Source organism: Antennarius striatus, chromosome 1 (assembly GCF_040054535.1).
Source record: "Antennarius striatus isolate MH-2024 chromosome 1, ASM4005453v1, whole genome shotgun sequence".
Taxonomy (NCBI): Eukaryota; Metazoa; Chordata; class Actinopteri; order Lophiiformes; family Antennariidae; genus Antennarius; species Antennarius striatus.
Window position 1 is genome coordinate 96,193 of NC_090776.1, and position 27,295 is coordinate 123,487.

The 27,295-nt window shown below is 43.7% G+C and overlaps 3 protein-coding genes across 3 annotated transcripts in view; all 3 read right to left on the minus strand.

Moving 5' to 3' along the window:
* otog (otogelin) overlaps window positions 1-2,518 on the minus strand; it is a 61,835-nt gene extending 59,317 nt beyond the window's left edge. Inside the window, exons 1-3 of the mRNA XM_068315749.1 lie at window positions 2,047-2,518; window positions 416-514; window positions 134-291 (exon numbers count right to left, since the gene is read on the minus strand). Of these exons, the coding sequence (XP_068171850.1) occupies window positions 134-291; window positions 416-514; window positions 2,047-2,440 (651 nt within the window). The 5' untranslated portion in view covers window positions 2,441-2,518. The remainder of the gene's footprint in view (window positions 1-133; window positions 292-415; window positions 515-2,046) is intronic.
* Window positions 2,519-11,137: 8,619 nt separating this feature from the next.
* aph1b (APH1B gamma secretase subunit) lies at window positions 11,138-14,933 on the minus strand. The gene is made up of 6 exons (XM_068314830.1): window positions 14,612-14,933; window positions 13,452-13,622; window positions 12,847-12,920; window positions 12,193-12,315; window positions 11,772-11,899; window positions 11,138-11,633 (listed from the first exon to the last, which is right to left on the minus strand). The coding sequence occupies exons 1-6, from the start codon at window positions 14,722-14,724 to the stop codon at window positions 11,466-11,468; spliced, it is 777 nt and encodes a 258-aa protein (XP_068170931.1). The 5' UTR covers window positions 14,725-14,933; the 3' UTR covers window positions 11,138-11,465.
* A 2,188-nt stretch (window positions 14,934-17,121) lies between these two features.
* On the minus strand, window positions 17,122-25,837 carry LOC137594286 (troponin I, fast skeletal muscle-like). The gene is made up of 5 exons (XM_068313682.1): window positions 25,765-25,837; window positions 18,379-18,507; window positions 17,594-17,683; window positions 17,337-17,513; window positions 17,122-17,256 (listed from the first exon to the last, which is right to left on the minus strand). Exons 1-5 carry the CDS (start codon window positions 25,792-25,794, stop codon window positions 17,170-17,172), a joined length of 513 nt encoding a protein of 170 aa, XP_068169783.1. The 5' UTR covers window positions 25,795-25,837; the 3' UTR covers window positions 17,122-17,169.
* Between the last annotated feature and the right edge of the window lie 1,458 nt (window positions 25,838-27,295).

Genomic DNA, 27,295 nt, shown 5'->3' on the forward strand with positions numbered 1-27,295 from the left:
CACCAGGTGGCCTTCACTAATCCTCAGAAAGCCTCTCCTGGGGCGGAGCCTGACCCCTGCAGGAGTCACAGCGTTTCTTTGAGGGACTTTCCGCGGCATGGAGGGCATGGAGGCGGAGCCTCCCGGGACTCACCTGGACCACGACGCTGGCCCGGCTGGTTTCCTCACAGTCCCTCAGCAGCGTGTAGGAGCACCGGCCCGGGAAGTAGAAGTACAGACCGTCGAAGGTCTCGTAGTTGTACTGACCCCACGACCTGCAGGTCATCTCCCGCTCAAAGCCCCGGTTCGGGACTGAAACACGACATCAGGAAACACGTTACACGGCTTTTTGTTCTGATCCAAGTCCACAGGACTTCATATGTGTCTTAAGATCATCAGAAACAGACAGCTGACGGGCGACAGGTGTGAGACTCACCCGTCTGACATCTGTGGCCAGTGGCCTGGTAAAGACTGCAGTCACATGACCCCGACGGGACACAATGACCTCCATTCAGACAGGGCAGAGGACACGGCTCTGCTGGTGAAGCAGCACAAACACTCTTCAGAAGCACATCCTGATGGAGTCCAGTATCATCTCAGGGCCCCCTCAGGGGCCCCTGAGGCCCATGAGATTCATGAGCCCCATGAAACTCTGAGGCCCCTGAGACTCTGAGGCCCATGAGACTCATGAGGCCCCAGGGGCCTCAGCGGCCTCAGGGGCCCCAGGAGTCTGAGGGGCCTCAGAGTAAACAGAGATGGAGAGGACCCCTCATGACTGCTGCAGTAACTGATACGTGTGTGTGTGTGTGTGTGTATATGTAAATGTATGTATATATTCATGTATATAGGTGTGTATATTTATGGATATACATGTGTGTATGTTTATCTTCTTCTCCTTTGGGCTTTTCCCTTCAGGGTCTCCACAGCCAATCAGTGTCCTCCATCTAACCCTGTCTTCTCATCCTCTCCTCTCACACCAACTACCTTCATGTCCTCTTTCACTACATCCATAAACCTCCTCTTTGGTCTTCCTCTAGGCCTCCTGCCTGGCAGTTCAGAACTCAGCATCCTTCTACCAATATATTCACTATCTCTCCTCTGGACATGTCCAAACCATCTCAGTCTGGCCTCTCTGACTTTATCTCCAGAACCTCTAACATGTGCTGTCCCTCTGATGTACTCATTCCTGATCCTATCCATCCTGGTCACTCCCAGAGAGAACCTCAGCATCTTCATCTCTGCTACCTCCAGCTCTGTCTCCTGTCTTTTCCTCAGGGACACTGTCTCTAGACCAAACAACATCGCTGGTCTCACCACAGTTTTGTACACCTTTCCTTTCATTTTAGCTGAAACTCTTCTATCACACATCACACCTGACACTCTCCTGGACATTTATGTATGTGTGTGTATATTTAATGTACATGTGTTTATATTTACGTACGTGTGTGTATTTATGTACGTGTGTGTATTTATTTACGTGTGTGTATTTATGTACGTGTGTGTGTGTATTTACATATGTCTGTGTATTTACATACGTGTGTGTGTATTTACGTACATGTGTGTGTTACAAAACAAACATTAAAAAAAATTGGACTCTTCTCAAAAACTGACAAAGACGTGTGCAAAGATGCACGCCTATTGGTCTGAATGGACGATTTAAAACAACAATGCACCAGAACAAAATAACTGATGTTGAACTGTGACATGAAATGTATGTATTGGTTGACAATGTGCTGCAATAAGAGAGATGTTGTTGATTTGGGGGACGCGAACCTCACAAGCCAATGGCTTCTACCCGTCAACCCTTGTCATTTTCTTCTGGGATGTTGTTGCTGATGTCCAAACACTGATGAAAGTGAAATATGTTGTAATAACATGTCAGGAAAGAAGAAAATAAACTGAATAAATAAAAAAATACTGGACACCAATGTACATGTGTGTATATAATTCTACGTGTGTATTTATGTATTTATACAGGTGCTCTGCCGGCTCCCCGCCCCCCGTTGGGGGGGGGGCTGATGTCACGTGGACGCTGTGATTACACGTTCACCATCAGTGTGAACCTACCTGCCGTCCTACGGAGGGCTGGACTCGGACCTTCCTTCAGCTGTCGGGGGGGCGGGGCGTTATTAGCGGGACGTTCTTTTGCTGCTAACGGTGGAGACATCTGGGTTGCTCTGGTCGGGGGCTGGGATTGGTCCACTGGGCTGAAATCTGATTGGCTCTGTGAGGATCCATGGAGTGATGTCTTTAGAATATTGATTGATTGATTGGCTGCTATTGAAGTGTGTGGTGAATAACTGGGGGATGATGGGCTGACTGATGTCTTTAAGCTGCTTTGTGATTGGCTCAGAGGTTTCTGGCTAGATGCTGATTGGCTAGATTCTGACCCACTTTTGACTGAAGGATCAGATGATGTGTTGGTCAGTGCCTTCCTGGCTGGTTGTTCACTGGTTGGCATCGTGGTGGCTGCTGATTGGTGGAATTTTTCTGTAATGGACGGCAACTGGCTAGATGAAATTTTTATGCTTGCTGATTGGCTGGCTGTTACTGTGATGGTTTCTGATTGGTTTCGGAATTCATCTCTATTTGCTGAAGGTTGAATGGATGGTACCACCCCGCCCTGTGGCTGACTCACTGGGGATGTGCTGACTGGCGATTGGCTGGATAGAGCTGGTGTTGTGGTGGTGACTGGTGTCCTGCTTCCACGTGATTGGCTGGGTGATGCTGTAGCGGTTGATGACTGGCTAGATGGTCCTGGACTGGTGTGTGACTGGTTGAATTGTGATTGGCTGGTTGTTATAATGATGGGTGATGTTTCATTGGATGTTTCTAGACTAGTTGATAATTGGTTGGCTGAGGTTGTAGTGGATGGTGATTGGCCAGATGTTGCTGGGCTAGCAGTCAGTGATTGGTTTGATTGTGTATTGGTTTCAGATGGGCTGGATGACTTAATTCTGTTTACTGATTGGCTGGCTGACACTGGGACTGTTGATGAATGGTTAGATGGTGTGATGACTGATGATTGGCTGGGTGGAGCTGCTAGAGTTGATGATTGGCTTGATATTGCTGGGGTAGATGATGGTTGGCTGGCGGATGCTGTGGGGGCGGAAGATTGCATCGTTGGTGTTTGACTGGTTTGTAATTGGTTAAATTGTGTCTTGGTTGCTGATTGGCTAGGAGCTGTTCTGCTCACTGGTGTGCTGGCTGCAGGGCTTGATAATGCTGGGGGGGCGGGTACTAATGCCGGACTGGTCTGTGACTGGTTTAGTTGTAACCTGGTTGGTGGTTGACTGGTTTCTGCTTTACTGACTGCTGGTTGACTGAGTAGTTTCTCTCTTGTTAAATGATTGGCTGGTTTTGTGGTGGTCCGTGTTTGTGTTGTCTGGCTTCTTGTTGATTGGCTAGCTGCTAGTGGAGATTGACTTGATGTGGTCAGACCGGTCTGTGATTGGTTGAATGGCATCTTGTTGGCTGGTTGACCGGCTGGTGTTTGCCTAGCTGCTGATTGGCTGTATGAATTTGTTCTTGAATGTTTCTGTTGGAATGGTGCTGGGCTTGCAGGTGATTGGTTTGAGTATGGGGTCCATTGGGAGGTCGACGTCAGCACAGTCTGACTGACCAATTGCTGACCGGCAGGCGTGTTGTTTTCTGACAGGAAGTCCTTCAAGGAGAGAAACGGAATGAAAAGGAATTCCAGACAACATTCACACCTGAAACCATCATCCAATCCTGCCTGTCAGTATACTGTCAGTATGACGTCAGTATAGTGTCAGTATAATGTCAGTATAGTATCAGTATAGTGCCAGTATGGTGTCAGTATAATGTCAGTATAGTGTCAGTATAATGTCAGTATAGTGTCAGTATAGTGTCGGTATAGTGTCAGTATAGTGTCAGTATAGTGTCAGTATAGTGTCAGTATAGTGTCAGTATAATGTCAGTATAGTGTCAGTATAGTGTCAGTATAATGTCAGTATAGTGTCAGTATAGTGTCAGTATAGTGTCAGTATAGTGTCAGTATAGTGTCAGTATAGTGTCAGTATAGTGTCAGTATAGTGCCAGTATGGTGTCAGTATAATGTCAGTATAGTGTCAGTATAATGTCAGTATAGTGTCGGTATAGTGTCGGTATAGTGTCAGTATAGTGTCAGTATAATGTCGGTATAGTGTCGGTATAGTATCGGTATAGTGTCAGTGTAGTGTCAGTATCGTGTCAGTATAGTGTCAGTGTAGTGTCGGTATAGTGTCAGTGTAGTGTCAGTATAGTGTCAGTATAGTGTCAGTATTGTGTCAGTATAGTGTCAGTATAGTGTCAGTATAGTGTCAGTATAGTGTCAGTATAGTGTCGGTATAGTGTCAGTGTAGTGTCAGTATAGTGTCAGTATAATGTCGGTATAGTGTCGGTATAGTATCGGTATAGTGTCAGTGTAGTGTCAGTATAGTGTCGGTATAGTGTCAGTATAGTGTCAGTATAATGTCGGTATAGTGTCGGTATAGTATCGGTATAGTGTCAGTGTAGTGTCAGTATCGTGTCAGTATAGTGTCAGTATAATGTCGGTATAGTATCGGTATAGTATCGGTATAGTATCGGTATAGTGTCAGTATAATGTCAGTATAGTGTCGGTATAGTGTCGGTATAGTGTCAGTATAGTGTCAGTATAATGTCGGTATAGTGTCGGTATAGTATCGGTATAGTGTCAGTGTAGTGTCAGTATCGTGTCAGTATAGTGTCAGTATAATGTCGGTATAGTATCGGTATAGTATCGGTATAGTATCGGTACAGTGTCAGTGTAGTGTCAGTATAGTATCGGTATAGTGTCAGTATAGTGTCAGTATAGTGTCAGTGTAGTGTCGGTGTAGTGTCAGTATAGTGTCAGTATAGTGTCAGTGTAGTGTCAGTATAGTGTCAGTATTGTGTCAGTATAGTGTCAGTATAGTGTCAGTATAGTGTCAGTATAGTGTCAGTATAGTGTCGGTATAGTGTCAGTGTAGTGTCGGTATAGTGTCAGTATAGTGTCAGTATAGTGTCAGTATAGTGTCAGTATAGTGTCAGTGTAGTGTCAGTATAGTGTCAGTATTGTGTCAGTATAGTGTCAGTATAGTGTCAGTGTAGTGTCAGTATCATGTCAGTATAGTGTCAGTATAGTGTCGGTATAGTATCGGTATAGTATCGGTATAGTATCGGTATAGTATCGGTATAGTGTCAGTGTAGTGTCAGTATAGTATCGGTATAGTGTCAGTATAGTGTCAGTATAGTGTCAGTGTAGTGTCGGTATAGTGTCAGTATTGTGTCAGTATAGTGTCAGTATAGTGTCGGTATAGTGTCAGTGTAGTGTCGGTATAGTGTCAGTATAGTGTCAGTGTAGTGTCGGTATAGTGTCAGTATAGTGTCAGTATAGTGTCAGTATTGTGTCAGTATAGTGTCAGTATAGTGTCAGTATAGTGTCAGTATAGTGTCGGTATAGTGTCAGTGTAGTGTCGGTATAGTGTCAGTATAGTGTCAGTATAGTGTCAGTATAGTGTCAGTATAGTGTCAGTGTAGTGTCAGTATACTGTCAGTATTGTGTCAGTATAGTGTCAGTATAGTGTCAGTATAGTATCAGTGTAGTGTCAGTGTAGTGTCAGTATAGTGTCAGTATAGTGTCAGTATAGTGTCAGTGTAGTGTCAGTGTAGTGTCAGTGTAGTGTCAGTGTAGTGTCGGTATAGTGTCAGTATAGTGTCAGTATAGTGTCAGTGTAGTGTCAGTGTAGTGTCAGTGTAGTGTCAGTGTAGTGTCGGTATAGTGTCAGTGTAGTGTCGGTATAGTGTCAGTATAGTGTCAGTATAGTGTCAGTATAGTGTCAGTGTAGTGTCAGTATAGTGTCAGTATAGTGTCAGAATAGTGTCGAGCTTCCATTTAAAAGGGAGATGTTGATTTAAAAAGAGATCGTTCAGCTGTGAGAAACTCCAGCCTTTTAAAATTCTGTGGTTTTTTTGCGACAATAATTCCTCAGTAATTCCTCAATAATCCCAGCAGCTGCTGCCAGAGTGCTGCAGGTGAGGACGGGCCAATGAGGGCTCAGGAAAAGAACGAAAAGAAAGAAAGAAAGAAAGAAAGAAAGAAAGAATGAAAAGATCCGTCATCCAGTCATCACCGCCGCCTCCTCTGTGGCTCCCGACTACGCTTTCAACCCCCCCAGAACCTCCACCACACCCCTGCAAGGCTTCCCATTCTCGATGATGAAGACACGCAAAACTGTGGTCTTCTAGCAGTTTAACAGTTTATATGTAGAGCTGCTGACCTGTAACACTGGTGTCATGGAAAAGACAAATACAATAAGAATGAAATACTGAGATTATCTTGGAATATTTTGAAATGACATCATTTGATGAAGAGACGTCGTCACGAAGGTCCCAGAGAACAAAGTAGATGGGAGCGGTGGTGATCCCTACCCACAGACAGCTGGAGGTGGTGGTGATCTGGTGACTTTAACCACGTCACCTTGGACTCATCTCTCCCCACAATGGTCCAGTGTGTAGACTGTCCCACACGGAAGAACAGAACCATCGATCTGTTCTACACTAATGCTAAGGAGGCATACACCGCCACCCCCCTCCCTCCACTAGGTAAATCAGATCACAAACTAGTGCACCCACAGCCCACCTACATCCTGCTGGTGAAACGGCTGCCAGCAACAACACGACAGGTCAGGTGGGGAGGTCAGCACGGGGTTAAATGGATTCATTTAATTTAATTTTATACTGTTTATTTTTTAATTTTTTTAGTATATGTCCTGTTAGTGCTACATGTGTCTGTTAGTGTAGTGTCTGTCTCGTGGTCTGTCCTGTTGGGTTTGTTTTTGTTTTTTCCTGGTGTTTGGCTGAGCAGTGGATATGTGCAATTTCCTCCAGGATTATTAAAGTATCTACCTACCTACCTACCTACCTACCTATCTATCTATCTATCTATCTATCTATCTATCTATCTATCTATCTATCTATCTATCTATCTATCTATCTATCTATCTATCTATCTATCTATCTATCTATCTATCTATCTACCTGTCTACCTGTCTGTCTGTCTGTCTGTCTATCCAGCCATCCCTACCCACAGACAGCTGGAGGTGGAGGGGCGGTGGTGATCCCTACCTAGCAACGACTGAACTGGCGCTCAGACATGAGGTAGAGCAGATCTGGGACCTGTGCTGCCCGTTTATTCTCACGCCTCCTGGAGCCAAACGGAAGCAAAAGGAGTGAACGAGGCTCTGAGAGACGAGGAGAGACGAGGAGAGACGAGGAGACGAGAAGAAACGAGGAGACGAGTAGAGACGAGGAGACGAAGACAGACGAGGAGATGAGAAGAAACGAGGAGACGAGTAGAGACGAGGAGACGAGTAGAGACGAGGAGATGACAGACCAGCTGTGTGTCCTCCTGCTCACGTTCTGTGGAAAAATGTCCCCGTGGACAATCCAGAGATTTAGACGGTCACTGTGAACAACGACCACTTTCAGGTCATATCTCTGCATGTGATCAAGGTTAGGGTTAGGATTAGGATTAGAGTTAGGGTTAGATTCAGGGTTAGGGTTAGATTCAGGGTTAGGGTTTGATGTGATCAATTTGCAGCTCCTGCATGATTTCATGGGACATTTTTATATAAAAGGGGTTAGACAACGATCAAGACGCTCTTTCATCTGCTTGAAGGTTTACTGTAGTTCTATTTCCTATAATACCCTAACCATAACCCTATATTACCCTAACCCTATACTACCCTAACCCTGTGATACCCTAACCCAATCATACGCTTACCCTAACCCTATGATGCCCTAACCCTATGATACCCTAACCCTATGATACCCTAACCCTGTGATACCCTTACCCTAACCCTATGATACCCTAACCCTATGATACCTTAACCCTATGATATCCTAACCCTATGATACCCTTACCCTAACCCTATGATACCCTAACCCTATGATACCCTAACCCTATGATACCTTAACCCTATGATATCCTAACCCTATGATACCCTTACCCTAACCCTATGATACCCTAACCCTATGATACCCTAACCCTATGATACCTTAACCCTATGATATCCTAACCCTATGATACCCTTACCCTAACCCTATGATACCCTAACCCTATGATACCCTTACCCTAACCTTATGATACCCTAACCCTATGATACCCCAACCCTATGATACCCTAACCCTATGATACCCCAACCCAATGATACCCTAACTTAATAACCTCCACCACAATAAAGCCGCTGTGACTGGCAGTTGATGCTCCTTTAGACAGAATTTCAACATAATTTTAATCATAAAGTCTGAAGCCATTTCTTTCAATGCAGTTAAAATATATGCAGCATCTTCACATGTTTGTGTACCTGCGTGTACTTTATATGTGTAGTTATTGTAACACATCTGTAACACAACAAACGGAGGAAATACTCGGCAGAAACGTGCCGCCCCGTCGATTCGTCCGTGTTTTGGTGTGAGCCTTGCAGATTTTTGAGGAGATTTTTCTCTGGCTATGTGTTCGCTGCCAGAAACGGCTCCATCATCATCATCAATGATCAATGCAGCTGCCTACCTGCCCTCCCAGGAAAGTGGTGTCCCATTTCTGCTGCTTTATCCCACTGCTCCCACTGCTGGGACAGAAAGAACAAGGAGAGGTTTGTTCCCCTCGCTGCCTTCCCCACGACACCACAACCCCACCACCAAACTCAAAAAATAACATCCAAGAAACAGCCAAATCAGAAAAATACACCTGAAACAACCAGGCCTCAAGATCACCATCAATGACTCATGATGACCATCAATGACTCATGATCACCATCAATAACTCGTGATCACCATCAATAACTCATCTGCAGACCACTTCAGCAACTAACTCATGAAATGTCAAATAAATTTTTAAAAACCTGTTAAAATTAGCGTTTTGAACTAATCCCAAGTGAGAAATCTTGGAGATTAAAATAGTAAATGTTTCAAACTTTTCAAGTTTTAATAATTTTACTTCAGTTATTTAAAGGATGAATCAACCTTAAAAATGTTTGCTTTTTATTGTTCTATCACTTCATCGGACAATTGATTGTTTTGAATATTTATCAGTATTTTTTAAAAAATTAAGAAGAGGATATGGAAAAAGGCAGAACATATAAAATATTATAAATAGTATAAAATACAATTAATGTATAAAATAGTCAAATTAAATACATGCATGACTCCTCATGATAATAGTGATGGTTTTCCTGCGTTGCCGGTTGGACACAGACAACTCACTCATTAGACGGGCCCCGGCGGGTCGGCTCCACTCCGCGGGACAGAGGCGCTGCAACAGGGACCAGACCGTCAGTCCGAACCGGGACACAGCAGCGTGAAGCACCCCAAACCCCCTCTGACTGAACGGTTCCGGTTCTGTTTCCGCCGGCGGAGCCTCACCTTGATGCAGGAGGGTCAGAAACACCGGCAGCAAGTACAACGCGCACCTCCGGCCGCGTCCCGCGTGGGGATCCATTCGTGTCCCGGATCGAGTCAGTGGGGGGCGGACAGCATCCGGCTGGACTCCCGCCGCTGCTCCATCCGGCTGGTGCGGGGGCTCCGCGGCGCGCTTCAAGAACCCCGCACCTACTCATTAGCATAAAGTATGCACCGATGGGCGGGGCCCCACAACTGCTAATTGGCATAAAATATGCACCGGTAGGCGGGGCAATAAGAGTTGAAGGGATGTGCTGTCAGGTAACTCACTGACCAGCTCACCTGCAGGGAGGCGGCAGCGGTCCATTCCGGAATGATTCCCGCCATCAAGGAGATCCAGAGTCACCTTCTACCGAACCGGAACTGTGTCGGGAACCGCGTCGACCGGGTGCGTGGCCACCAATAGAAACCAGCCTTTTAAAACCTCAACCAATTAGAAATCAGGCTTTTCTCTTGTGATTCCGGGTTAAAGGCAACACCAGTTTTATTTCAAAAACACGGTCACAGGGGCAACAGTCTCAGCAGGGATGCCCATACTTCCCTCTCCCCAGACACCTCCTCCAGCTCCTCCGGGGGGAGCCCGAGGCGTTTCCAGGCCAGCCCAGAGACATAGTCCCTCCAGTGTCCTTGGTCTTCCCAGAGGTCTCCTCCCGGTAGGACATGCCTGGAACACCTCCCCAGGGAGGCGTCCGGGAGGCATCTGGAACAGATGCCCGAGCCGCCTCAGCTGGCTCCGCTGGAGGGGGAGGAGCAGCGCTCTGGTCCGAGTCCACCTCCGAGACCTCAGCCTCTGTTTCCTCTGTGTAAGACATGGTAGTGGGACTGACGAGATCCTCAAAGTATTCTAAGGTGGAAGGGGCTCCTCCAGGATGGGGGGGCTGATCTCATGTTAGTGTGAAGAGAAGGACGTCTGGGCTCCCCTGTCCACAGTGTTGCTCAGTGACCCCCCCTCCAGATCACTGGTTGAAGATGGGTTGGCGGGTGGATTTGCATAATTTTACATTGAGCCATGAGAACAGCGCCTCCGTGTGGTGCACAGGAATAACACCAGCACTTTAATTCTGCTGTTTGAACATGTTGAGCCAAACCGTGGTCATTAAATTCAAACTTACCGGACAGGAAACCAGGAATCAGGATGAACACAACAGGAAGGACTCTAAATGTTTGCTCACATCCATCGAACTGTTTGTACAACAGATGAGAAAACAACCGGTGCGTTCAGTCTGTCAGCAACACCTTCCTGCTCACCTCTCATCTGGTTGCCATGGTGATTTAATCAGGCTAGAAACAGCTCCATCTCCCCTACGGGGATCTCTACTACTACCCATGATTCTTGGACATCATGACTGGCTTGTGGACGCTGCATCGCTAATCTGTTCCTGACAACTGATCAAATAGCCAATAACACACACTTCCTGTTGTCAGAGGTCAAAGGTCAAAGGAGTAGCAGCTGTGATGGTGGAATAATGTCCTGTTTCCTCTGCAGCTTGACTCCACTCACCTCAGGACGGAGGTTGTCCTCTTGATTACAGGAGGAATATTCTGACCACAGCTGAACAGAACCAGAAACCATTATCCTGACAGAACCTGATCCAGACTCAGAACATCTCCTACGTTCTGTGGTAGAACTGAGGAGTCCTACCCCCGTCTGGCCTCAGAGCCGCTCACCTTAAGGATAAAAGCAACGAGTCACATCTGGAGAAACACTATTTACATGTCAGAGTCAGAAATGCATTAATACAGTTTGTTCACAGAGGGGATCACAGGAACAGGAACATTAGAACATGTACACTCTGAGTCACCAGCTCCAATCCGTGTGGCAGGTTTGGTCATGTGACCTTTCTTTTTATGGCCTCAGGTAACTAACAGGTGTGTTTTGAACTGGATGTAAATGAAACCCTAACAGCTGAATCATCACCGGCTCTTTAAGGAGCTGCTGCTGCCAGCAGGTCACCAGGGGATGGACCCCTCCCTCCTGGGACGTTCTCGTTCCAGGAGTCCTACACACTCCTGGGTGTGCTGCGTTATCTGGCCCGGTGGTTGGCCAGCAGGAAGTCCTTGTCTTTGCAGGTGAGGCAGAGTTTCAGATTCCTGAGTGACCCCCCGGCGCAGTAGAAGGCCCAGACCCCCATCAGCAGCAGGATGACATAGGTGGGAACCAGGCTGGCCACGTACTCTGGGTTCTGGAAGGTCTGGAACCAGGAGAGAAAGAAGAACGTGGGTTGAAGAAACGTTACGCAATTCGTCACTGGCTGAAAGTTTGGGCTGACCTTTGTTTTAATGACACCCCCCCCCCCACAAACCTTTAACTTACCCCTCAGAATACTCACCAGACAGGAAACAATGAGGTGGCTGATGACCACGGCGGCTACGGCCCACCAGCGCTGCTTCTCACAGGCATCAAAGAAGACGACCCCCCAGAACATGTGGAGCAGGATGATCGCCATCGTCATGAAGGCTGGAGAGCAGGAGAACATCAGGAGAACATCAGGAGAACATCAGGAGAACATCAGGAGAACATCAGGAGAACATCAGGATCAGTGATCCAGAAGAACATCAGGATTTCATTCCACATCTTGATCAGTGACCCACTCCAGGAAGACCTTTAACCTTAGCAAGAGGTCAACCACACACACACACACACACACACATCAGTAACATGATGTGTGTGTGTGTGGTTGACCTCTCCCTAAAGGTTAACCATACACACACACACAAATCAGCAGCTGACATTTGTGAGGGTGGTGCTACCTGACGACAGGAAGTAGTGCTGGGAGTCTCCGTGGATCCCCACCGTCCCCGGTCCCACCGAGTCCGCCAGGATGTTCACCACGGAGAAGGCCCCGCTCATGAAGCCGAAGCCCAGGCCGGACACTGACACACCACAGACAGCGTTAGTGCACCGACATCAGCAACCCACATGAGGTGTGAGAAGCGACCGACATGAGGTGTGAGAAGCGACCCACATGAGGTGTGAGAAGCGACCGACATGAGGTGTGAGAAGCGACCCACGTGAGGTGTGAGAAGCGACCCACATGAGGTGTGAGAAGCGACCCACATGAGGTGTGAGAAGCGACCGACATGAGGTGTGAGAGGCGACCCACGTGAGGTGTGAGAGGCGACCGACATGAGGTGTGAGAAGCGACCGACATGAGGTGTGAGAAGCGACCGACATGAGGTGTGAGAAGCGACCCACATGAGGTGTGAGAAGCGACCCACATGAGGTGTGAGAAGCGACCCACATGAGGTGTGAGAAGCGACCGACATGAGGTGTGAGAGGCGACCCACATGAGGTGTGAGAGGCGACCCACATGAGGTGTGAGAAGCGACCCACATGAGGTGTGAGAAGCGACCGACATGAGGTGTGAGAAGCGACCGACATGAGGTGGGCGGCGTGAGACGTACCGTAGGCCAGCTGGCGGATGGAGATGGGCATGGTTTCCTCCTGACTGAGCGCCAGAAGGCCTTCATTGGCTTTCCTGAAACACGAGCATGAGAGGACAAGACTCCTGAGTCACGGGGGTTGCCACGCCCCGAAACACTAACCAATCACAACCATCCCTTCAAAGACCTGGGACCCAGCCCATCACAGACCCAGAACAGACAAAGAACAGCCCCAAGGATAGACCCCAGAACAGACCAAGAAGAGACCCCAGGTCAGACCCAGAACAGACCCCAGAACAGACCCAGAACAGGCCCAGAACAGACCCCAGAACAGACACCGGGAAAGACTCAACAACAGACCCCAGGTCAGACCCAGAAGAGACCCCAGGTCAGATCCAGAACAGACCCCAGAACAGACCCAAGAACAGACACCAGGAAAGACTCAACAACAGACCCCAGAACATACTCAAGGACAGACCCCAGAACAGACTCAAGGACAGACCCCAGAACAGACTCAAGGACAGACCGCTGAACAGACCCCACGACAGATCCCAGAACATACTCAACGACAGACCCCAGAACAGACCCCACAATCGACCCCAGAACAGACCCCAGCACTGACTCACTTGAGCAGCTTGTAGTAGGCGAAGCGGAAGGTCTCCTGCAGCAGCACTGACAGAACCACCCCGAACACCAGGAGCCCCTTCTGCTGCGCCGGATTGTCCTGGTCGCTGATCTGGACCGAGATGAACCAGACCAGAGACGAGAGCAGCAGAGACACCAGCCAGAAGAAGGCCCTGAGGACACACACACAGTAAGAAACACAAAACACACACACACACAGTAAGAAACACAAAACACACACACACAGTAAGAAACACAAAACACACACACACAGTAAGAAACACAAAACACACACACAGTAAGAAACACAAAACACACACACACAGTAAGAAACACAAAACACACACACACAGTAAGAAACACAAAACACACACACACAGACACACACAGAGACACACACACACACACACACAGACACACACAGAGACACACACACACAGAGACACACACACACAGACACACACACAGACATACACACACATGCACACACACAGACGGACACACAATAAAAAACACAAAACACACACAGACACACACACAGACACACACACACACAGACACACACACACACACACACACACACACACACACACAGACACACACATACAGACACAGACACACACACACACACAGACACAGACACACACACAGACACACACATGCACACACACAGACGGACACACAATAAAAAACACAAAACACACACAGACACACACAGACACACACACACAGACACAGACACAGACACAGACACACACACAGACACACACATGCACACACACAGACGGACACACAATAAAAAACACAAAACACACACAGACACACACACAGACACACACACAGACACACACACAGACACACACACACAGACACACAGACACACACACACACACACACACACACACACACACACACACACACACACTCCAGCCAGAGGACAGGAACCACCTGGTTCGGCTAGAAGCTAAAGCTAACGCTGTTTTCCGGTATTTACGGTAAACGGACAGTTTCCTCTCCGGCACCGCGTTAGCTGCTAGCTCATGTAGCCGTTAGCTAGTTGTAGCTAGCTAGCTCCAGCTAACGGCCGACCGAACCAACAGACAGACAGGCCCCCGGGCCTCGGACCTCACGCCCGCTCAGCCCCGGGGGAGGGACCGCTCACCCCGCGATGAGGAAGATGACCCGCAGCGGCTCCCGAGCGATGGTGAACAGGAAGAGCGCGATGGCGGGGCCGAAGGCGATGAAGGTGCAGCCGAAGAACACCGCGGCCGTCATGGTGCTCGGTCGTCACGGAAACAAGAAGCTCCTCCGTCCGGTGTTCGGTGCTCCGGTATCCGGTGTTCGGTGCTCCGGTATCCGGTGTTCGCTGCTCCGGTATCCGGTGTTCGGTGCTCCGTTCGGCTGAGGTTTACTCTGGGGGGGAGCGGCCGTGAATCCGTCGCAGCTGAAGTCCGACCACTTCCCGATTGTTCCTCAGGCGTGTCACGTGACGTTCCCGTGATGTCACATGTCCTCGCGTGACCTGAAACAACTTTATTCAAAAAGAAATAATTAAAAAATACATTAATAATTAACCAAGTTTATTCGAAACATAAGAGAGCATCTCAAATTATAGTGGTGTGGTTATATTTTATTATGTTCATTTATTCATAAAATAAAATATATCGACGTTTCCTGTTACGTCATTTTACGTCGGACTGCCGTAAAGTAAAACAACGGATTCTAACAGGAAGCAAAATGTGTTTTTCGACCTTTCCCCGTAATGATAACAGACACACACGTGCTCTGTTCCAGAAAGATGTTGTTTCTGTTTCTTATTGGAATCGTTTTGTGAATAACATTGATTGGAACAAGGTCTGGATGATTCCACACAAATATCTCATCTCCAATAAGGAGAAGGAGGTTTCCTTCAGAATTATTCATAAATACTATCCTGTAAATCACCACATGGTTAAATTAAAAGGGACATGAATACAGACTGTTCTTTCTGTGAGGACTACCCAGAGACTGTGTTACCTCTACTTTGGCATTGCCCTTATACAAAAAACTTTGGAAGGATGTCAGTAGATTCATTATAGACTATGTTTCCAAAGACGTTACTCTATCTTGGGAAAATATTGTTTTTTGTTCTTATAAGTGCTCTAAGAAAGAGAAAAAGGCTTATTTTCTTATAAATCTGTTAATAATTTTGGCTAAATTTTTTATTCATAAATGTAAATTCAGCAAAAAAAACCTAATTTTATTCAATTTCTTTAAAGATGTTGAACAATATATACAGCTTATTGACGGCTCTGACAACAAAAGGCTGTGAAGACCTTAAACATACGTTCCGCTTTAGGTGTTTTAGTGTAATGTAAGGACATGTGGTCACACCCCCTGGAAACTCTTTTATATGTTCTCTGTATTGTATACTGTTTTTGTATACTATACTGAATTTTCTTCAATAAATTTTTTTATTTAAAAAAAAAGGAAAAAAAAGGATTCTAACAGGAAGCAGGAAGTTGTCCTGTTTTGTTTTATTTCAGATCGAGTAACCGAATATAAAGATTGTCCCGTGGTTATAGAACTATTTCCAGGGCGTGATATTCAAAAAAATTACATTTATTCAAGTAATTTATAGGTGAGTTTTTGACTAATTTAATAAATGCCAAAGTATCATTATAAAATGTAGGTCTTTGCTTATTATATATATTTACATTTATGAATATAGATCTTTGCAAATACAATTAAACAAAATATTTTCTTGTCTTTTTTGAAAAAAGCAACGTTTTCAAGGAGAAGTTCGTGTTGCGTTCAGGATGATGAAGTCCTTCCAGAATGTCGCGGCCTTCGAGGCCCCGGTGTTCCGCTGAGACTCTTCATGACATTGAAGTTCATTGAATAGTCAGGGCAGAGCTGGATTTAAGCACAAGTTCATTTGATAGCTTTAGTGACCATTCCTCGTTAAAACTAACCTCTATTTGTGTTTCTCTGTTTTGTATTTTATCATACTGCGAAAGCTATTTCATTAAGTTTATCACTTCTTGATTGATATTTGTTATTTTCTGCATTTTTTTTAAATTGTACACTATGAATACTGAACACCAGCAGATCTCCAGACAATTGTTTGAGTACAACTGGACGAGGTTCTGCTGGAACCCATCCCAGCTGGCAACAGGCTGGGGACACCCCAGATGAGATAGCAGTTCACAGCAGGACCACACTGAAGACAGACAAACATTCACACCTGTGGGCATTTTAAAGCCACCTGACCTACATGACATGTTTGTGGAGGAAGCCGGAGGACCTGAAGAGAACCCACAGACAGGAGTGGAGCCCAGAACCTTGGTGTTGTTCCTGCATACGGTTGCAGGCTGCTGGGGGTTTTCTGGTTCTTCTCAAACTGTGATGAAAAGCAATCCACATTTTTCTCTCCTGATCCTCAACCTTTGTGGAACAGGTCTAAAAAAACCCTAAAATGCTTCTATCTCGATGTAATTAGTATTTTATTTATGGCTGTCATTATTACCGTTGTGTTTTGTCTTTTTTTTGGGGGGGGGGTCATTCTGATTTTGTAGGGAAAAATAAGTAGAAGGTTAATATGATAATGATTTGATTATTTATAGATCATTCTCACCATGAATCACACGCCACACATGAGTTTTGTGCCATTTATACAACTTCACAGCAACACTGGCTCACATTAATACACAACTATTACTGGTCAGAAACACACTGCCTTTAAGCTTCTGTCTCAAACATCTTCTTCCTGCTGTCCATCCCAGACTTGACCTCGATGTTCTTCCTCCAGTCGCCTGTTTGCTTCTCCTGACAGAAACGGACTGAACTGAATCAACAGGAAACTACAGTGGTCCTTCAGCGTCTACGTGAACATTTGAGACACCCACCTCCTCTCTCACTTCCTTCTTGACCTGCTTCAGGTTGGCCCTCAGGTCCATGGACACTTTATGTTTGGAGCCCAACAGAGCGGCGAGCATGGCGTCGGCCGACATTCGCACCTTTCTCAGGACCGGCTTCTTGAACTTCCTGTTCAGATCCTGAACTTTCAGCTTCAGCTCATCGATCTGACAAAGCAGAGGGAGAGTCAGACCTGCACGAGTCTGAAACATGTAGAAGATTTCACCGCCAATGGCAGAACATGTACCTCCTTGTTGGATTTGTGAACCTTAATCTCCATGTCATACCGCTCCTCGTCTACCAGATCAATCTGTTTGTGGAGTTTCCTGCACAGCTCCTGGGGGAGGAACGAAGGGACGGAAAGTCAAACCAGGTGCCAACACCTCAGGTCTATCCTCTCAGCATTTATAACCTGGTTCTGTCACCTCTCTTTATTGCATTCATGTAGTAGAATTCCTACAAACCTCATCAAACGTAAGGATTTAGAATGAACCCAAATGGGATTAGATGACTGAAGACTACCTGAACCCCCACTGTCTCCGTGGCGACTCCAGCACCGGTTAAAACCAGTTTGATTGGTCCAGTCTGCTGGAAGCCCAGTGGTGGAGCCCAAACAAAAAGTTCACAAAATCATTTGTAAATCCGTCATGTGTCTCACCTCCGTGCCAACAGCCGGGTTCTGACCCTGAAGAGCATTTCATTAACTTCCCAGGAAATCTGTGTCTCACATTTCTGTCATTTGTTGTTAATAGTAGAAAAACAACCAACAGATGCCTTCATGGAGCTCCAGCAGAGGAGCACAAGGCGTTGAGATGCACCTGTTTCTGACAAACTGTTAGCTCACAGGCTACGTGGAAAATGAGAAGCTGGGTCAGGTAAGAGAAGGACAGCAGGTGTTCAGAGATGAAACGGAGAAGTTTCTTCCTGCTGATATTGGAAGACGTGTGAGGACTAGCAGTGGTTCATGTCCACCTCTGATCAGACAGACTAATGGTGAACTAATCGTGCCATCGGCAGGTAAGAGGCGTTTACCTGGAGATCCTGAAGGCTGCCTGGGACGCACAGGGCGGGGCAGCTTTCCTTCACGTACCGCATCTTCTCCGTCTTGGCCTGCTGGGCCTCTTCCTCCACCATCGCCTGTCCGACCTGCAGCAGCAAGCTCTGAGAGGAGGAAGAGGAGGAGGAGGAAGATTTCATTCAGGTAAAATAAATCTCTTTTTTGGAGCACGAATGGCTCAAGATCATTTAGGACCCACAATGCATCAGCGAGCAGCTGAGCCTCACCTCTGATTGGATGACCAATGGATCAAAACCACATTTTATTCACAAAAGAAGACGAATGTCAGAGCTTAAATATCTACTTGGACCTTCTGATCAGGAAATAGTAGTGGTGGTTGTAGTAGTAGTAGTATGGATGTAGTAGTAGTAGTAGTAGTATGGATGTAGTAGTAGTAGTAGTAGTAGTAGTAGTATGGATGTAGTAGTAGTAGTAGTAGTAGTATGGATGTAGTAGTAGTAGTAGTAGTAGTAGTAGTATGGATGTAGTAGTAGTAGTAGTAGTAGAAGTATGGATGTAGTAGTAGTATGGATGTAGTAGTAGTAGTAATAGTATGGATGTAGTAGTAGTATGGATGTAATAGTAGTAGTAGTAGTAGTAGTAGTAGTATGGATGTAGTAGTAGTATGGATGTAGTAGTGGTAGTAGTATGGATGTAGTAGTAGTAGTAGTAGTAGTAGTAGTATGGATGTAGTAGTAGTAGTAGTATGGATGTAGTAGTAGTAGTAGTAGTATGGATGTAGTAGTAGTAGCAGTAGTAGTATGGATGTAGTAGTAGTAGTAGTAGTAGTATGGATGTAGTAGTAGTAGTATGGATGTAGTAGTAGTAGTAGTAGTAGTAGTAGTAGTATGGATGTAGTAGTAGTAGCAGTAGTAGTATGGATGTAGTAGTAGTAGTAGTAGTAGTATGCATGTAGTAGTAGTAGTAGTAGTAGTATGGATGTAGTAGTAGTAGCAGTAGTAGTATGGATGTAGTAGTAGTAGTAGTAGTAGTATGCATGTAGTAGTAGTAGTAGTAGTAGTAGTATGGATGTTGTTGTAGTAGTATGGATGTAGTAGTAGTAGTAGTAGTAGTAGTATGGATATAGTAGTAGTAGTAGTAGAAGTATGGATGTAGTAGTATGGATGTAGTAGTAGTAGTAGTAGTATGGATATAGTAGTAGTAGTAGTAGTAGTAATGATGTAGTAGTAGTAGTATGGATGTAGTAGTAGTAGTAGTATGGATGTAGTAGTAGTAGTATGGATGTAGTAGTAGTAGTAGTAGTAGTATGGATGTAGTAGTGGTAGTAGTAGTAGTATGGATGTTGTAGTAGTAGTAGTAGTGGTAGTAGTAGTAGTAGTAGTATGGATGTAGTAGTAGTAGTAGTAGTAGTAGTAGTATGGATGTAGTAGTAGTGGTAGTAGTAGTATGGATGTAGTAGTATTAGTAGTAGTATGGATGTAGTAGTAGTATTAGTATGGATGTAGTAGTAGTAGTAGTAGTATGGATGTAGTAGTAGTAGCAGTAGTAGTATTGATGTAGTAGTAGTAGTAGTAGTAGTAGTAGTAGTAGTAGTATGGATGTAGTTGTAGTAGTAGTAGTAGTAGTATGGATGTAGTAGTAGTAGTAGTATGGATGTAGTAGTAGTAGTAGTATGGATGTAGTAGTGGTAGTAGTAGTAGTATGGATGTTGTAGTAGTAGTAGTAGTAGTAGTAGTAGTAGTAGTAGTAGTATGGATGTAGTAGTAGTAGTAGTAGTATGGATGTAGTAGTAGTGGTAGTAGTAGTATGGATGTAGTAGTAGTAGTAGTAGTATGGATGTAGTAGTAGTATTGGTATGGATGTAGTAGTAGTAGTAGTAGTATGGATGTAGTAGTAGTAGCAGTAGTAGTATTGATGTAGTAGTAGTAATAGTAGTAGTAGTAGTATGGATGTAGTTGTAGTAGTAGTAGTAGTATGGATGTAGTAGTAGTAGTAGTATGGATGTAGTAGTAGTAGTAGCAGTAGTATGGATGTAGTAGTAGTAGTAGTAGTATGGATGTAGTAGTAGTGGTAGTAGTAGTATGGATGTAGTAGTAGTAGTAGTAGTAGTAGTAGTATGGATGTAGTAGTAGTAGTAGTAGTAGTATGGATGTAGTAGTAGTAGTAGTAGTAGTAGTATGGATGTAGTAGTAGTAGTAGTAGTATGGATGTAGTAATAGTAGTAGTAGTATGGATGTAGTAGTAGTATTAGTATGGATGTAGTAGTAGTAGTAGTATGGATGTAGTAGTAGTATTAGTATGGATGTAGTAGTAGTAGTATGGATGTAGTAGTAGCAGTAGTAGTATGGATGTAGGTGTAGTAGTAGTAGTATGGATGTAGTAGTAGTAGTAGTAGTAGTAGTAGTAGTAGTAGTAGTAGTAGTAGTAGTGGTAGTAGTAGTATGGATGTAGTAGTGGTAGTAGTAGTAGTATGGATGTTGTAGTAGCAGTAGTAGTAGTAGTAGTAGTAGTAGTATGGATGTAGTAGTAGTAGTAGTATGGATGTAGTAGTAGTGGTAGTAGTAGTATGGATGTAGTAGTAGTAGTAGTATGGATGTAGTAGTAGTATTAGTATGGATGTAGTAGTAGTAGTAGTAGTATGGATGTAGTAGTAGTAGCAGTAGTAGTATTGATGTAGTAGTAGTAGTAGTAGTAGTAGTAGTGGTATTAGTAGTAGTATGGATGTAGTTGTAGTAGTAGTAGTAGTATGGATGTAGTAGTAGTAGTAGTATGGATGTAGTAGTAGTAGTAGTATGGATGTAGTAGTAGTAATAGTATGGATGTAGTAGTAGTAGTATGGATGTAGTAGTAGTAGTAGTAGTATGGATGTAGTAGTAGTAGTATGGATGTAGTAGTAGTAGTAGTAGTAGTAGTAGTAGTATGGATGTAGTAGTAGTAGTAGTAGTAGTAGTATGGATGTAGTATGGATGTAGTAGTAGTAGTAGTAGTATGGATGTTGTAGTAGTAGTAGTAGTGTGGATGTAGTAGTAGTAGTATGGATGTAGTAGTAGTAGTAGTAGTATGGATGTAGTAGTAGTATTAGTAGTATGGATGTTGTAGTAGTAGTACTAGTATGGATGTAGTAGTAGTAGTAGTAGTAGTAGTAGTAGTAGTAGTATGGATGTAGTAGTAGTAGTAGTAGTAGTAGTGGTAGTAGTAGTATGGATGTAGTAGTAGTAGTAGTAGTAGTATGGATGTAGTAGTAGTAGTAGCAGTAGTATGGATGTAGTAGTAGTAGTAGTATGGATGTAGTAGTAGTGGTAGTAGTAGTATGGATGTAGTAGTAGTAGTAGTAGTAGTAGTATGGATGTAGTAGTAGTAGTAGTAGTAGTATGGATGTAGTAGTAGTAGTAGTAGTAGTATGGATGTAGTAGTAGTAGTAGTAGTAGTAGTATGGATGTAGTAGTAGTAGTATGGATGTAGTAGTAGTAGTAGTAGTAGTAGTAGTATGGATGTAGTAGTAGTAGTATGGATTAGGGCGGCAGTGGCTCAGTGGTAAAGCGGGCGGTAGAGCGGGTCGTCCTATGATTTGAGATCGGCGGTTCGATTCCCACTCCCGCCCCCCCAAAAATACCCGGAGGTGAGCTAACAGTGGGAGGTGTCAGCTCATCTCCGGAGCACTGCCGAGGCACCCTTGAGCAAGGTGCCGTCCCCTTTACAAATTGCTCATTTGAGGCGCACCAAGAAGGAGCTGCCTGCCACTCTACCTCCCCTGCATGCCTACAGGCCCCTTTGTGTGTGTGTGTGATACAGGGGCCTGTACTCACATATATGTATGCATGCGTTTGTAATCAGTAGCTAGAGTGTGCTCTCTTAATTTCCCTTCGGGGATCAAACCAGTATATAAAATTAAAAAAAAAAAAAAAAATGTAGTAGTAGTAGTAGTATGGATGTAGTAATAGTAGTAGTAGTATGGATGTAGTAGTAGTATTAGTATGGATGTAGTAGTAGTAGTAGTATGGATGTAGTAGTAGTATTAGTATGGATGTAGTAGTAGTATGGATGTAGTAGTAGCAGTAGTAGTATGGATGTAGGTGTAGTAGTAGTAGTATGGATGTAGTAGTAGTAGTAGTAGTAGTAGTAGTAGTAGTAGTAGTAGTAGTGGTAGTAGTAGTATGGATGTAGTAGTGGTAGTAGTAGTAGTATGGATGTTGTAGTAGTAGTAGTAGTAGTAGTAGTAGTAGTAGTAGTATGGATGTAGTAGTAGTAGTAGTAGTAGTAGTATGGATGTAGTAGTAGCAGTAGTAGTATGGATGTAGGTGTAGTAGTAGTAGTATGGATGTAGTAGTAGTAGTAGTAGTAGTAGTAGTAGTAGTAGTAGTAGTAGTGGTAGTAGTAGTATGGATGTAGTAGTGGTAGTAGTAGTAGTAGTATGGATGTAGTAGTAGTGGTAGTAGTAGTATGGATGTAGTAGTAGTAGTAGTAGTAGTAGTAGTATGGATGTAGTAGTAGTAGTAGTATTGATGTAGTAGTAGTATTAGTATGGATGTAGTATTAGTGGTAGTAGTATGGAATGTAGTAGCATCTAGTGTGGATGTAGTAGTAGTAGTAGTAGTAGAAGTAGTAGTAGTAGTAGTAGTAGTAGTAGTAGTATGGATGTAGTAGCATATAGCATGGATGTAGTAGTAGTAGTAGTAGTAGTAGTAGTAGTAGTAGTAGTAGTAGTATGGATGTAGTAGCATATAGTGTGGATGTATTAGTAGCAGTAGTAGTAGTATGGATGTAGTAGCATATAGTATGGATGTAGTAGTAGTAGTAGTAGTAGTAGTATTATGGATGTAGTAGTAGTAGTAGTAGTAGTAGTAGTAGTATGGATGTAGTAGCATATAGCGTGGATGTGGTAGTAGTAGTAGTAGTAGTAGTAGTAGTAGTAGTATGGATGTAGTAGCATATAGCATGGATGTAGTAGAAGTAGTAAAAGTAGTAGTAGTAGTAGTATGGATGTAGTAGCATAAAGTGTGGATGTAGTAGTAGTAGTAGTAGTAGTAGTAGTAGTAGTAGTAGTATGGATGTAGTAGCATATAGTGTGGATGTGGTAGTAGTAGTAGTAGTAGTATGGATGTAGTAGCATATAGCATGGATGTAGTAGAAGTAGTAGTAGTAGTAGTGGTAGTAGTAGTATGGATGTAGTAGTGGTAGTAGTAGTAGTATGGATGTAGTAGTAGTAGTAGTAGTAGTAGTAGTAGTAGTAGTATGGATGTAGTAGTAGTAGTAGTAGTAGTAGTATGGATGTTGTAGTAGTAGTAGTAGTAGTAGTAGTAGTAGTAGTAGTGTGGATGTAGTAGTAGTAGTATGGATGTAGTAGTAGTAGTAGTATGGATGTAGTAGTAGTAGTAGTAGCAGTAGTAGTATGGATGTAGTAGTTGTAGTAGTAGTAGTAGTAGCAGTAGTAGTATGGATGTAGTAGTAGTAGTAGTATGGATGTAGTAGTAGTAGTATGGATGTAGTAGTAGTAGTAGTATGGATGTAGTAGTAGTATGGATGTAGTAGTAGTAGCAGTAGTAGTATGGATGTAGTAGTAGTAGTAGTAGTATGGATGTAGTTGTAGTAGTAGTAGTAGTATGGATGTAGTAGTAGTATTAGTGTGGATGTAGTAGTAGTAGTAGTAGTATGGATGTAGTAGTAGTAGTAGTAGTAGTAGTAGTAGTATGGATGTAGTAGTAGTAGTAGTAGTAGTAGTAGTAGTAGTGGTAGTAGTAGTATGAATGTAGTAGTAGTAGTAGTAGTATGGATGTAGTAGTAGTAGTAGTAGTAGTAGTAGTAGTAGTAGTGGTAGTAGTAGTATGGATGTAGTAGTAGTAGTAGTAATAGTAGTATGGATGTAGTAGTAGTAGTAGTAGTAGTATGGATGTAGTAGTAGTAGTAGTAGTAGTAGTAGTGGTAGTAGTAGTATGGATGTAGTAGTCGTAGTAGTAGTATGGATTTAGTAGTAGTAGTATGGATGTAGTAGTAGTAGTAGTAGTAGTAGTAGTAGTAGTAGTATGGATGTAGTAGTAGTAGTAGTAGTATGGATGTAGTAGTAGTAGTAGTAGTAGTAGTATGGATGTAGTTGTAGTAGTAGTATGGATGTAGTAGTAGTAGTAGTAGTAGTAGTAGTATGGGTGTAGTAGTAGTAGTAGCAGTAGTATGGATGTTCGTAGTAGTAGTAGTATGGATGTAGTAGTAGTAGTAGTAGTAGTAGTATGGATGTAGTAGTAGTAGTAGTAGTAGTAGTATGGATGTAGTAGTAGTAGTAGTAGTAGTAGTATGGGTGTAGTAGTAGTAGTAGCAGTATGGATGTCGTAGTAGTAGTAGTATGGATGTAGTAGTAGTAGTAGTAGTAGTATGGATGTAGTAGTAGTAGTAGTAGTAGCAGTAATAGTATGGATGTAGTAGTAGTAGTAGTAGTAGTAGTAGTATGGATGTAGTAGTAGTAGTAGTAGTATTGATGTAGTAGTAGTAGTATGGATGTAGTAGTAGTAGTAGTAGTAGTAGTATGGATGTAGTAGTAGTAGTATGGATGTAGTAGTAGTAGCAGTAGTAGAATGGATGTAGTAGTAGTAGTTGTAGTAGTAGTAGTATGGATGTAGTTGTAGTAGTAGTAGTAGTAGTAGTATGGATGTAGTAGTAGTATTAGTATGGATGTAGTATTAGTGGTAGTAGTATGGATGTAGTAGCATATAGTGTGGATGTAGTAGTAGTAGTAGTAGTAGTAGTAGTAGTAGTATGGATGTAGTAGCATATAGTGTGGATGTATTAGTAGCAGTAGTAGTAGTAGTAGTATGGATGTAGTAGCATATAGTGTGGATGTAGTAGTAGTAGTAGTAGTAGTATTATGGATGTTGTAGTAGTAGTAGTAGTATGGATGTAGTAGCATATAGTGTGGATGTGGTAGTAGTAGTAGTAGTAGTATGGATGTAGTAGCATATAGCATGGATGTAGTAGAAGTAGTAGTAGTAGTAGTAGTATGGATGTAGTAGCATATAGCATGGATGTAGTAGTAGTAGTAGTAGTAGTAGTAGTAGTAATTTATGGATATTTATGTTTGTATTTATTTTGCTCATTGCTGATTTTATTGTTATTGTTGTTGTTATTACATAATCTATTATTAGTAGTAGCAGTTTTAGTATTATAAATCCCCCAACTTAAAAGCATTAACTTGTATTCTGAATGGCTCCATAAAATAAGAATCAGTTTTTGAATGCCTAAGAAAATTTAAAGCATTTGTAATAATGTTTAATCTATATTTATTATTTCAAACTTTTTCCCCAAAACACCTAATCAATTACTTTTACAATCGATCCATCAGGAAATGAGTTCTAGCTCCCAGACACAAAAAAGTGACTTTTTTTAGTCACACCTTCATCTTCATCTGACTTTACCTTCAGCTGATTCTTCCGGGTCGCTGACATCTTTTTTCTGAAGAGAAGAAACAAAAATATTTCATTTCTGATATTTGAAGTTTGAAGATTCAGAAAATGTTGTTGGTTCAGACTCACTCTGTCATCCTGTCCTGAGACTAATGGACAGCACAGCCTCTGGGCTGTATTTATGTGTGTGTGTGTGTGTGTGTGTGTGTGTGTGTGTGTGTGTGTGTGTGTGTGTGTGTGTGTGTGTGTGTGTGTGTGTGTGTGTGTGTGTGTGTGTGTGTGTGTGTGTGTGTGCGTGCGTGCGTGCGTGTCTTCCTGCTTGATGGGTGATTGGAGCAGCTGAACCTCAAACAGACCTCAGGAATGTCTTTGGAGGTTTGAACCAATCAGATCAGGTTTATTTCACTGTCATCATCCAATCCTCTTTATTTGTAATCATCGCTGACATTCTGGTTTATTCTACAGTTTTATTCCAGCCTAGACACATGGAGGCTGATCTATTATAGAGGACATGAAGCTCCACAGGGGTGTGTGTCCTTCGTCCACATGAACACACACTCTGGTTTATTTTCATCCAATCCCACCAACACCTTCCTGCCGCCGGTCAACCTGATTGGTTCCTGACAGAAACATGAAGGTGTCTACATCCAATAATAAAGATCTTTAGGTCATTTCTATGTTAAAGGACCCGATAATCGCTTGATGCTGAGTAAGATGCTGTAACCAGATCACCACAATGAATGAAGGCCTTACATATAAAGACTTCATGTTCTTTTTAGCTGGCACTAAACTACGCATTAACTTCTGCACCCCAGCATTGAACCAGGGGGGTGTTCTTGTGTGAAATGTGTCCCACAGACCCACACAGAGTTAACTAAACTGATTCTGATCAGACGGAACTCAGAGGTGAACTCTGGTGAAAACACCAACAGGTCCAACAAACCGTCTGTGGAACCAACCAGGATGAACAGACTCCGCCCCCCAGCAGCTGAACGCTAAAAAGGGAGGGTTTACAACTGAAGTCAGCTGTTCACACACACACACACACACACACACACACACACACACACACACACACACACACACACACACACACACACACACACAGAGACACACACATGCAGACACACACACAGACACACACACACACACATGCAGACACACAATCACACACACACACACACATGCAGACACACACACACATGCAGACAAACACACACACACACACACACACATGCAGACAAACAGACACACACATGCAGACACACACACAGACACACACACACATGCAGACACACACACACACACACATATGCAGACACACACACACACACACACATGCAGACACACACACACACACTCACGCACACACACACACACACACGCAACATACACACATGCAGACACACACACACACACACACACATGCAGACACACACATGCAGACACACACACACACACACATGCAGACACAACACACACACACATGCAGACACACACATGCAGACACACACACACACACACATGCAGACACTCATGCAGA

What these genes read in the sequence shown, in the direction of transcription:
- aph1b (XM_068314830.1), bottom strand. Translation starts at nt 14,724, where the DNA reads ATGACGGCCGCGGTGTTCTTCGGCTGCACCTTCATCGCCTTCGGCCCC. An exon ending in GTCATCTTCCTCATCGCGGG is followed by an intron (nt 13,623 to 14,611) that starts GTGAGCGGTCCC and finishes GTGTGTCCTCAG; the next exon opens with GGCCTTCTTCTGGCTGGTGT. An exon ending in GCACTACTTCCTGTCGTCAG is followed by an intron (nt 11,900 to 12,192) that starts GTAGCACCACCC and finishes CCTGCTCTCCAG; the next exon opens with CCTTCATGACGATGGCGATC.
- LOC137594286 (XM_068313682.1), bottom strand. Translation starts at nt 25,794, where the DNA reads ATGTCAGCGACCCGGAAGAATCAGCTGAAG. An exon ending in CCCGGAAGAATCAGCTGAAG is followed by an intron (nt 18,508 to 25,764) that starts GTAAAGTCAGAT and finishes TCCTCCTCTCAG; the next exon opens with AGCTTGCTGCTGCAGGTCGG. An exon ending in AGAAGGAAGTGAGAGAGGAG is followed by an intron (nt 17,257 to 17,336) that starts GTGGGTGTCTCA and finishes CGTTTCTGTCAG; the next exon opens with GAGAAGCAAACAGGCGACTG.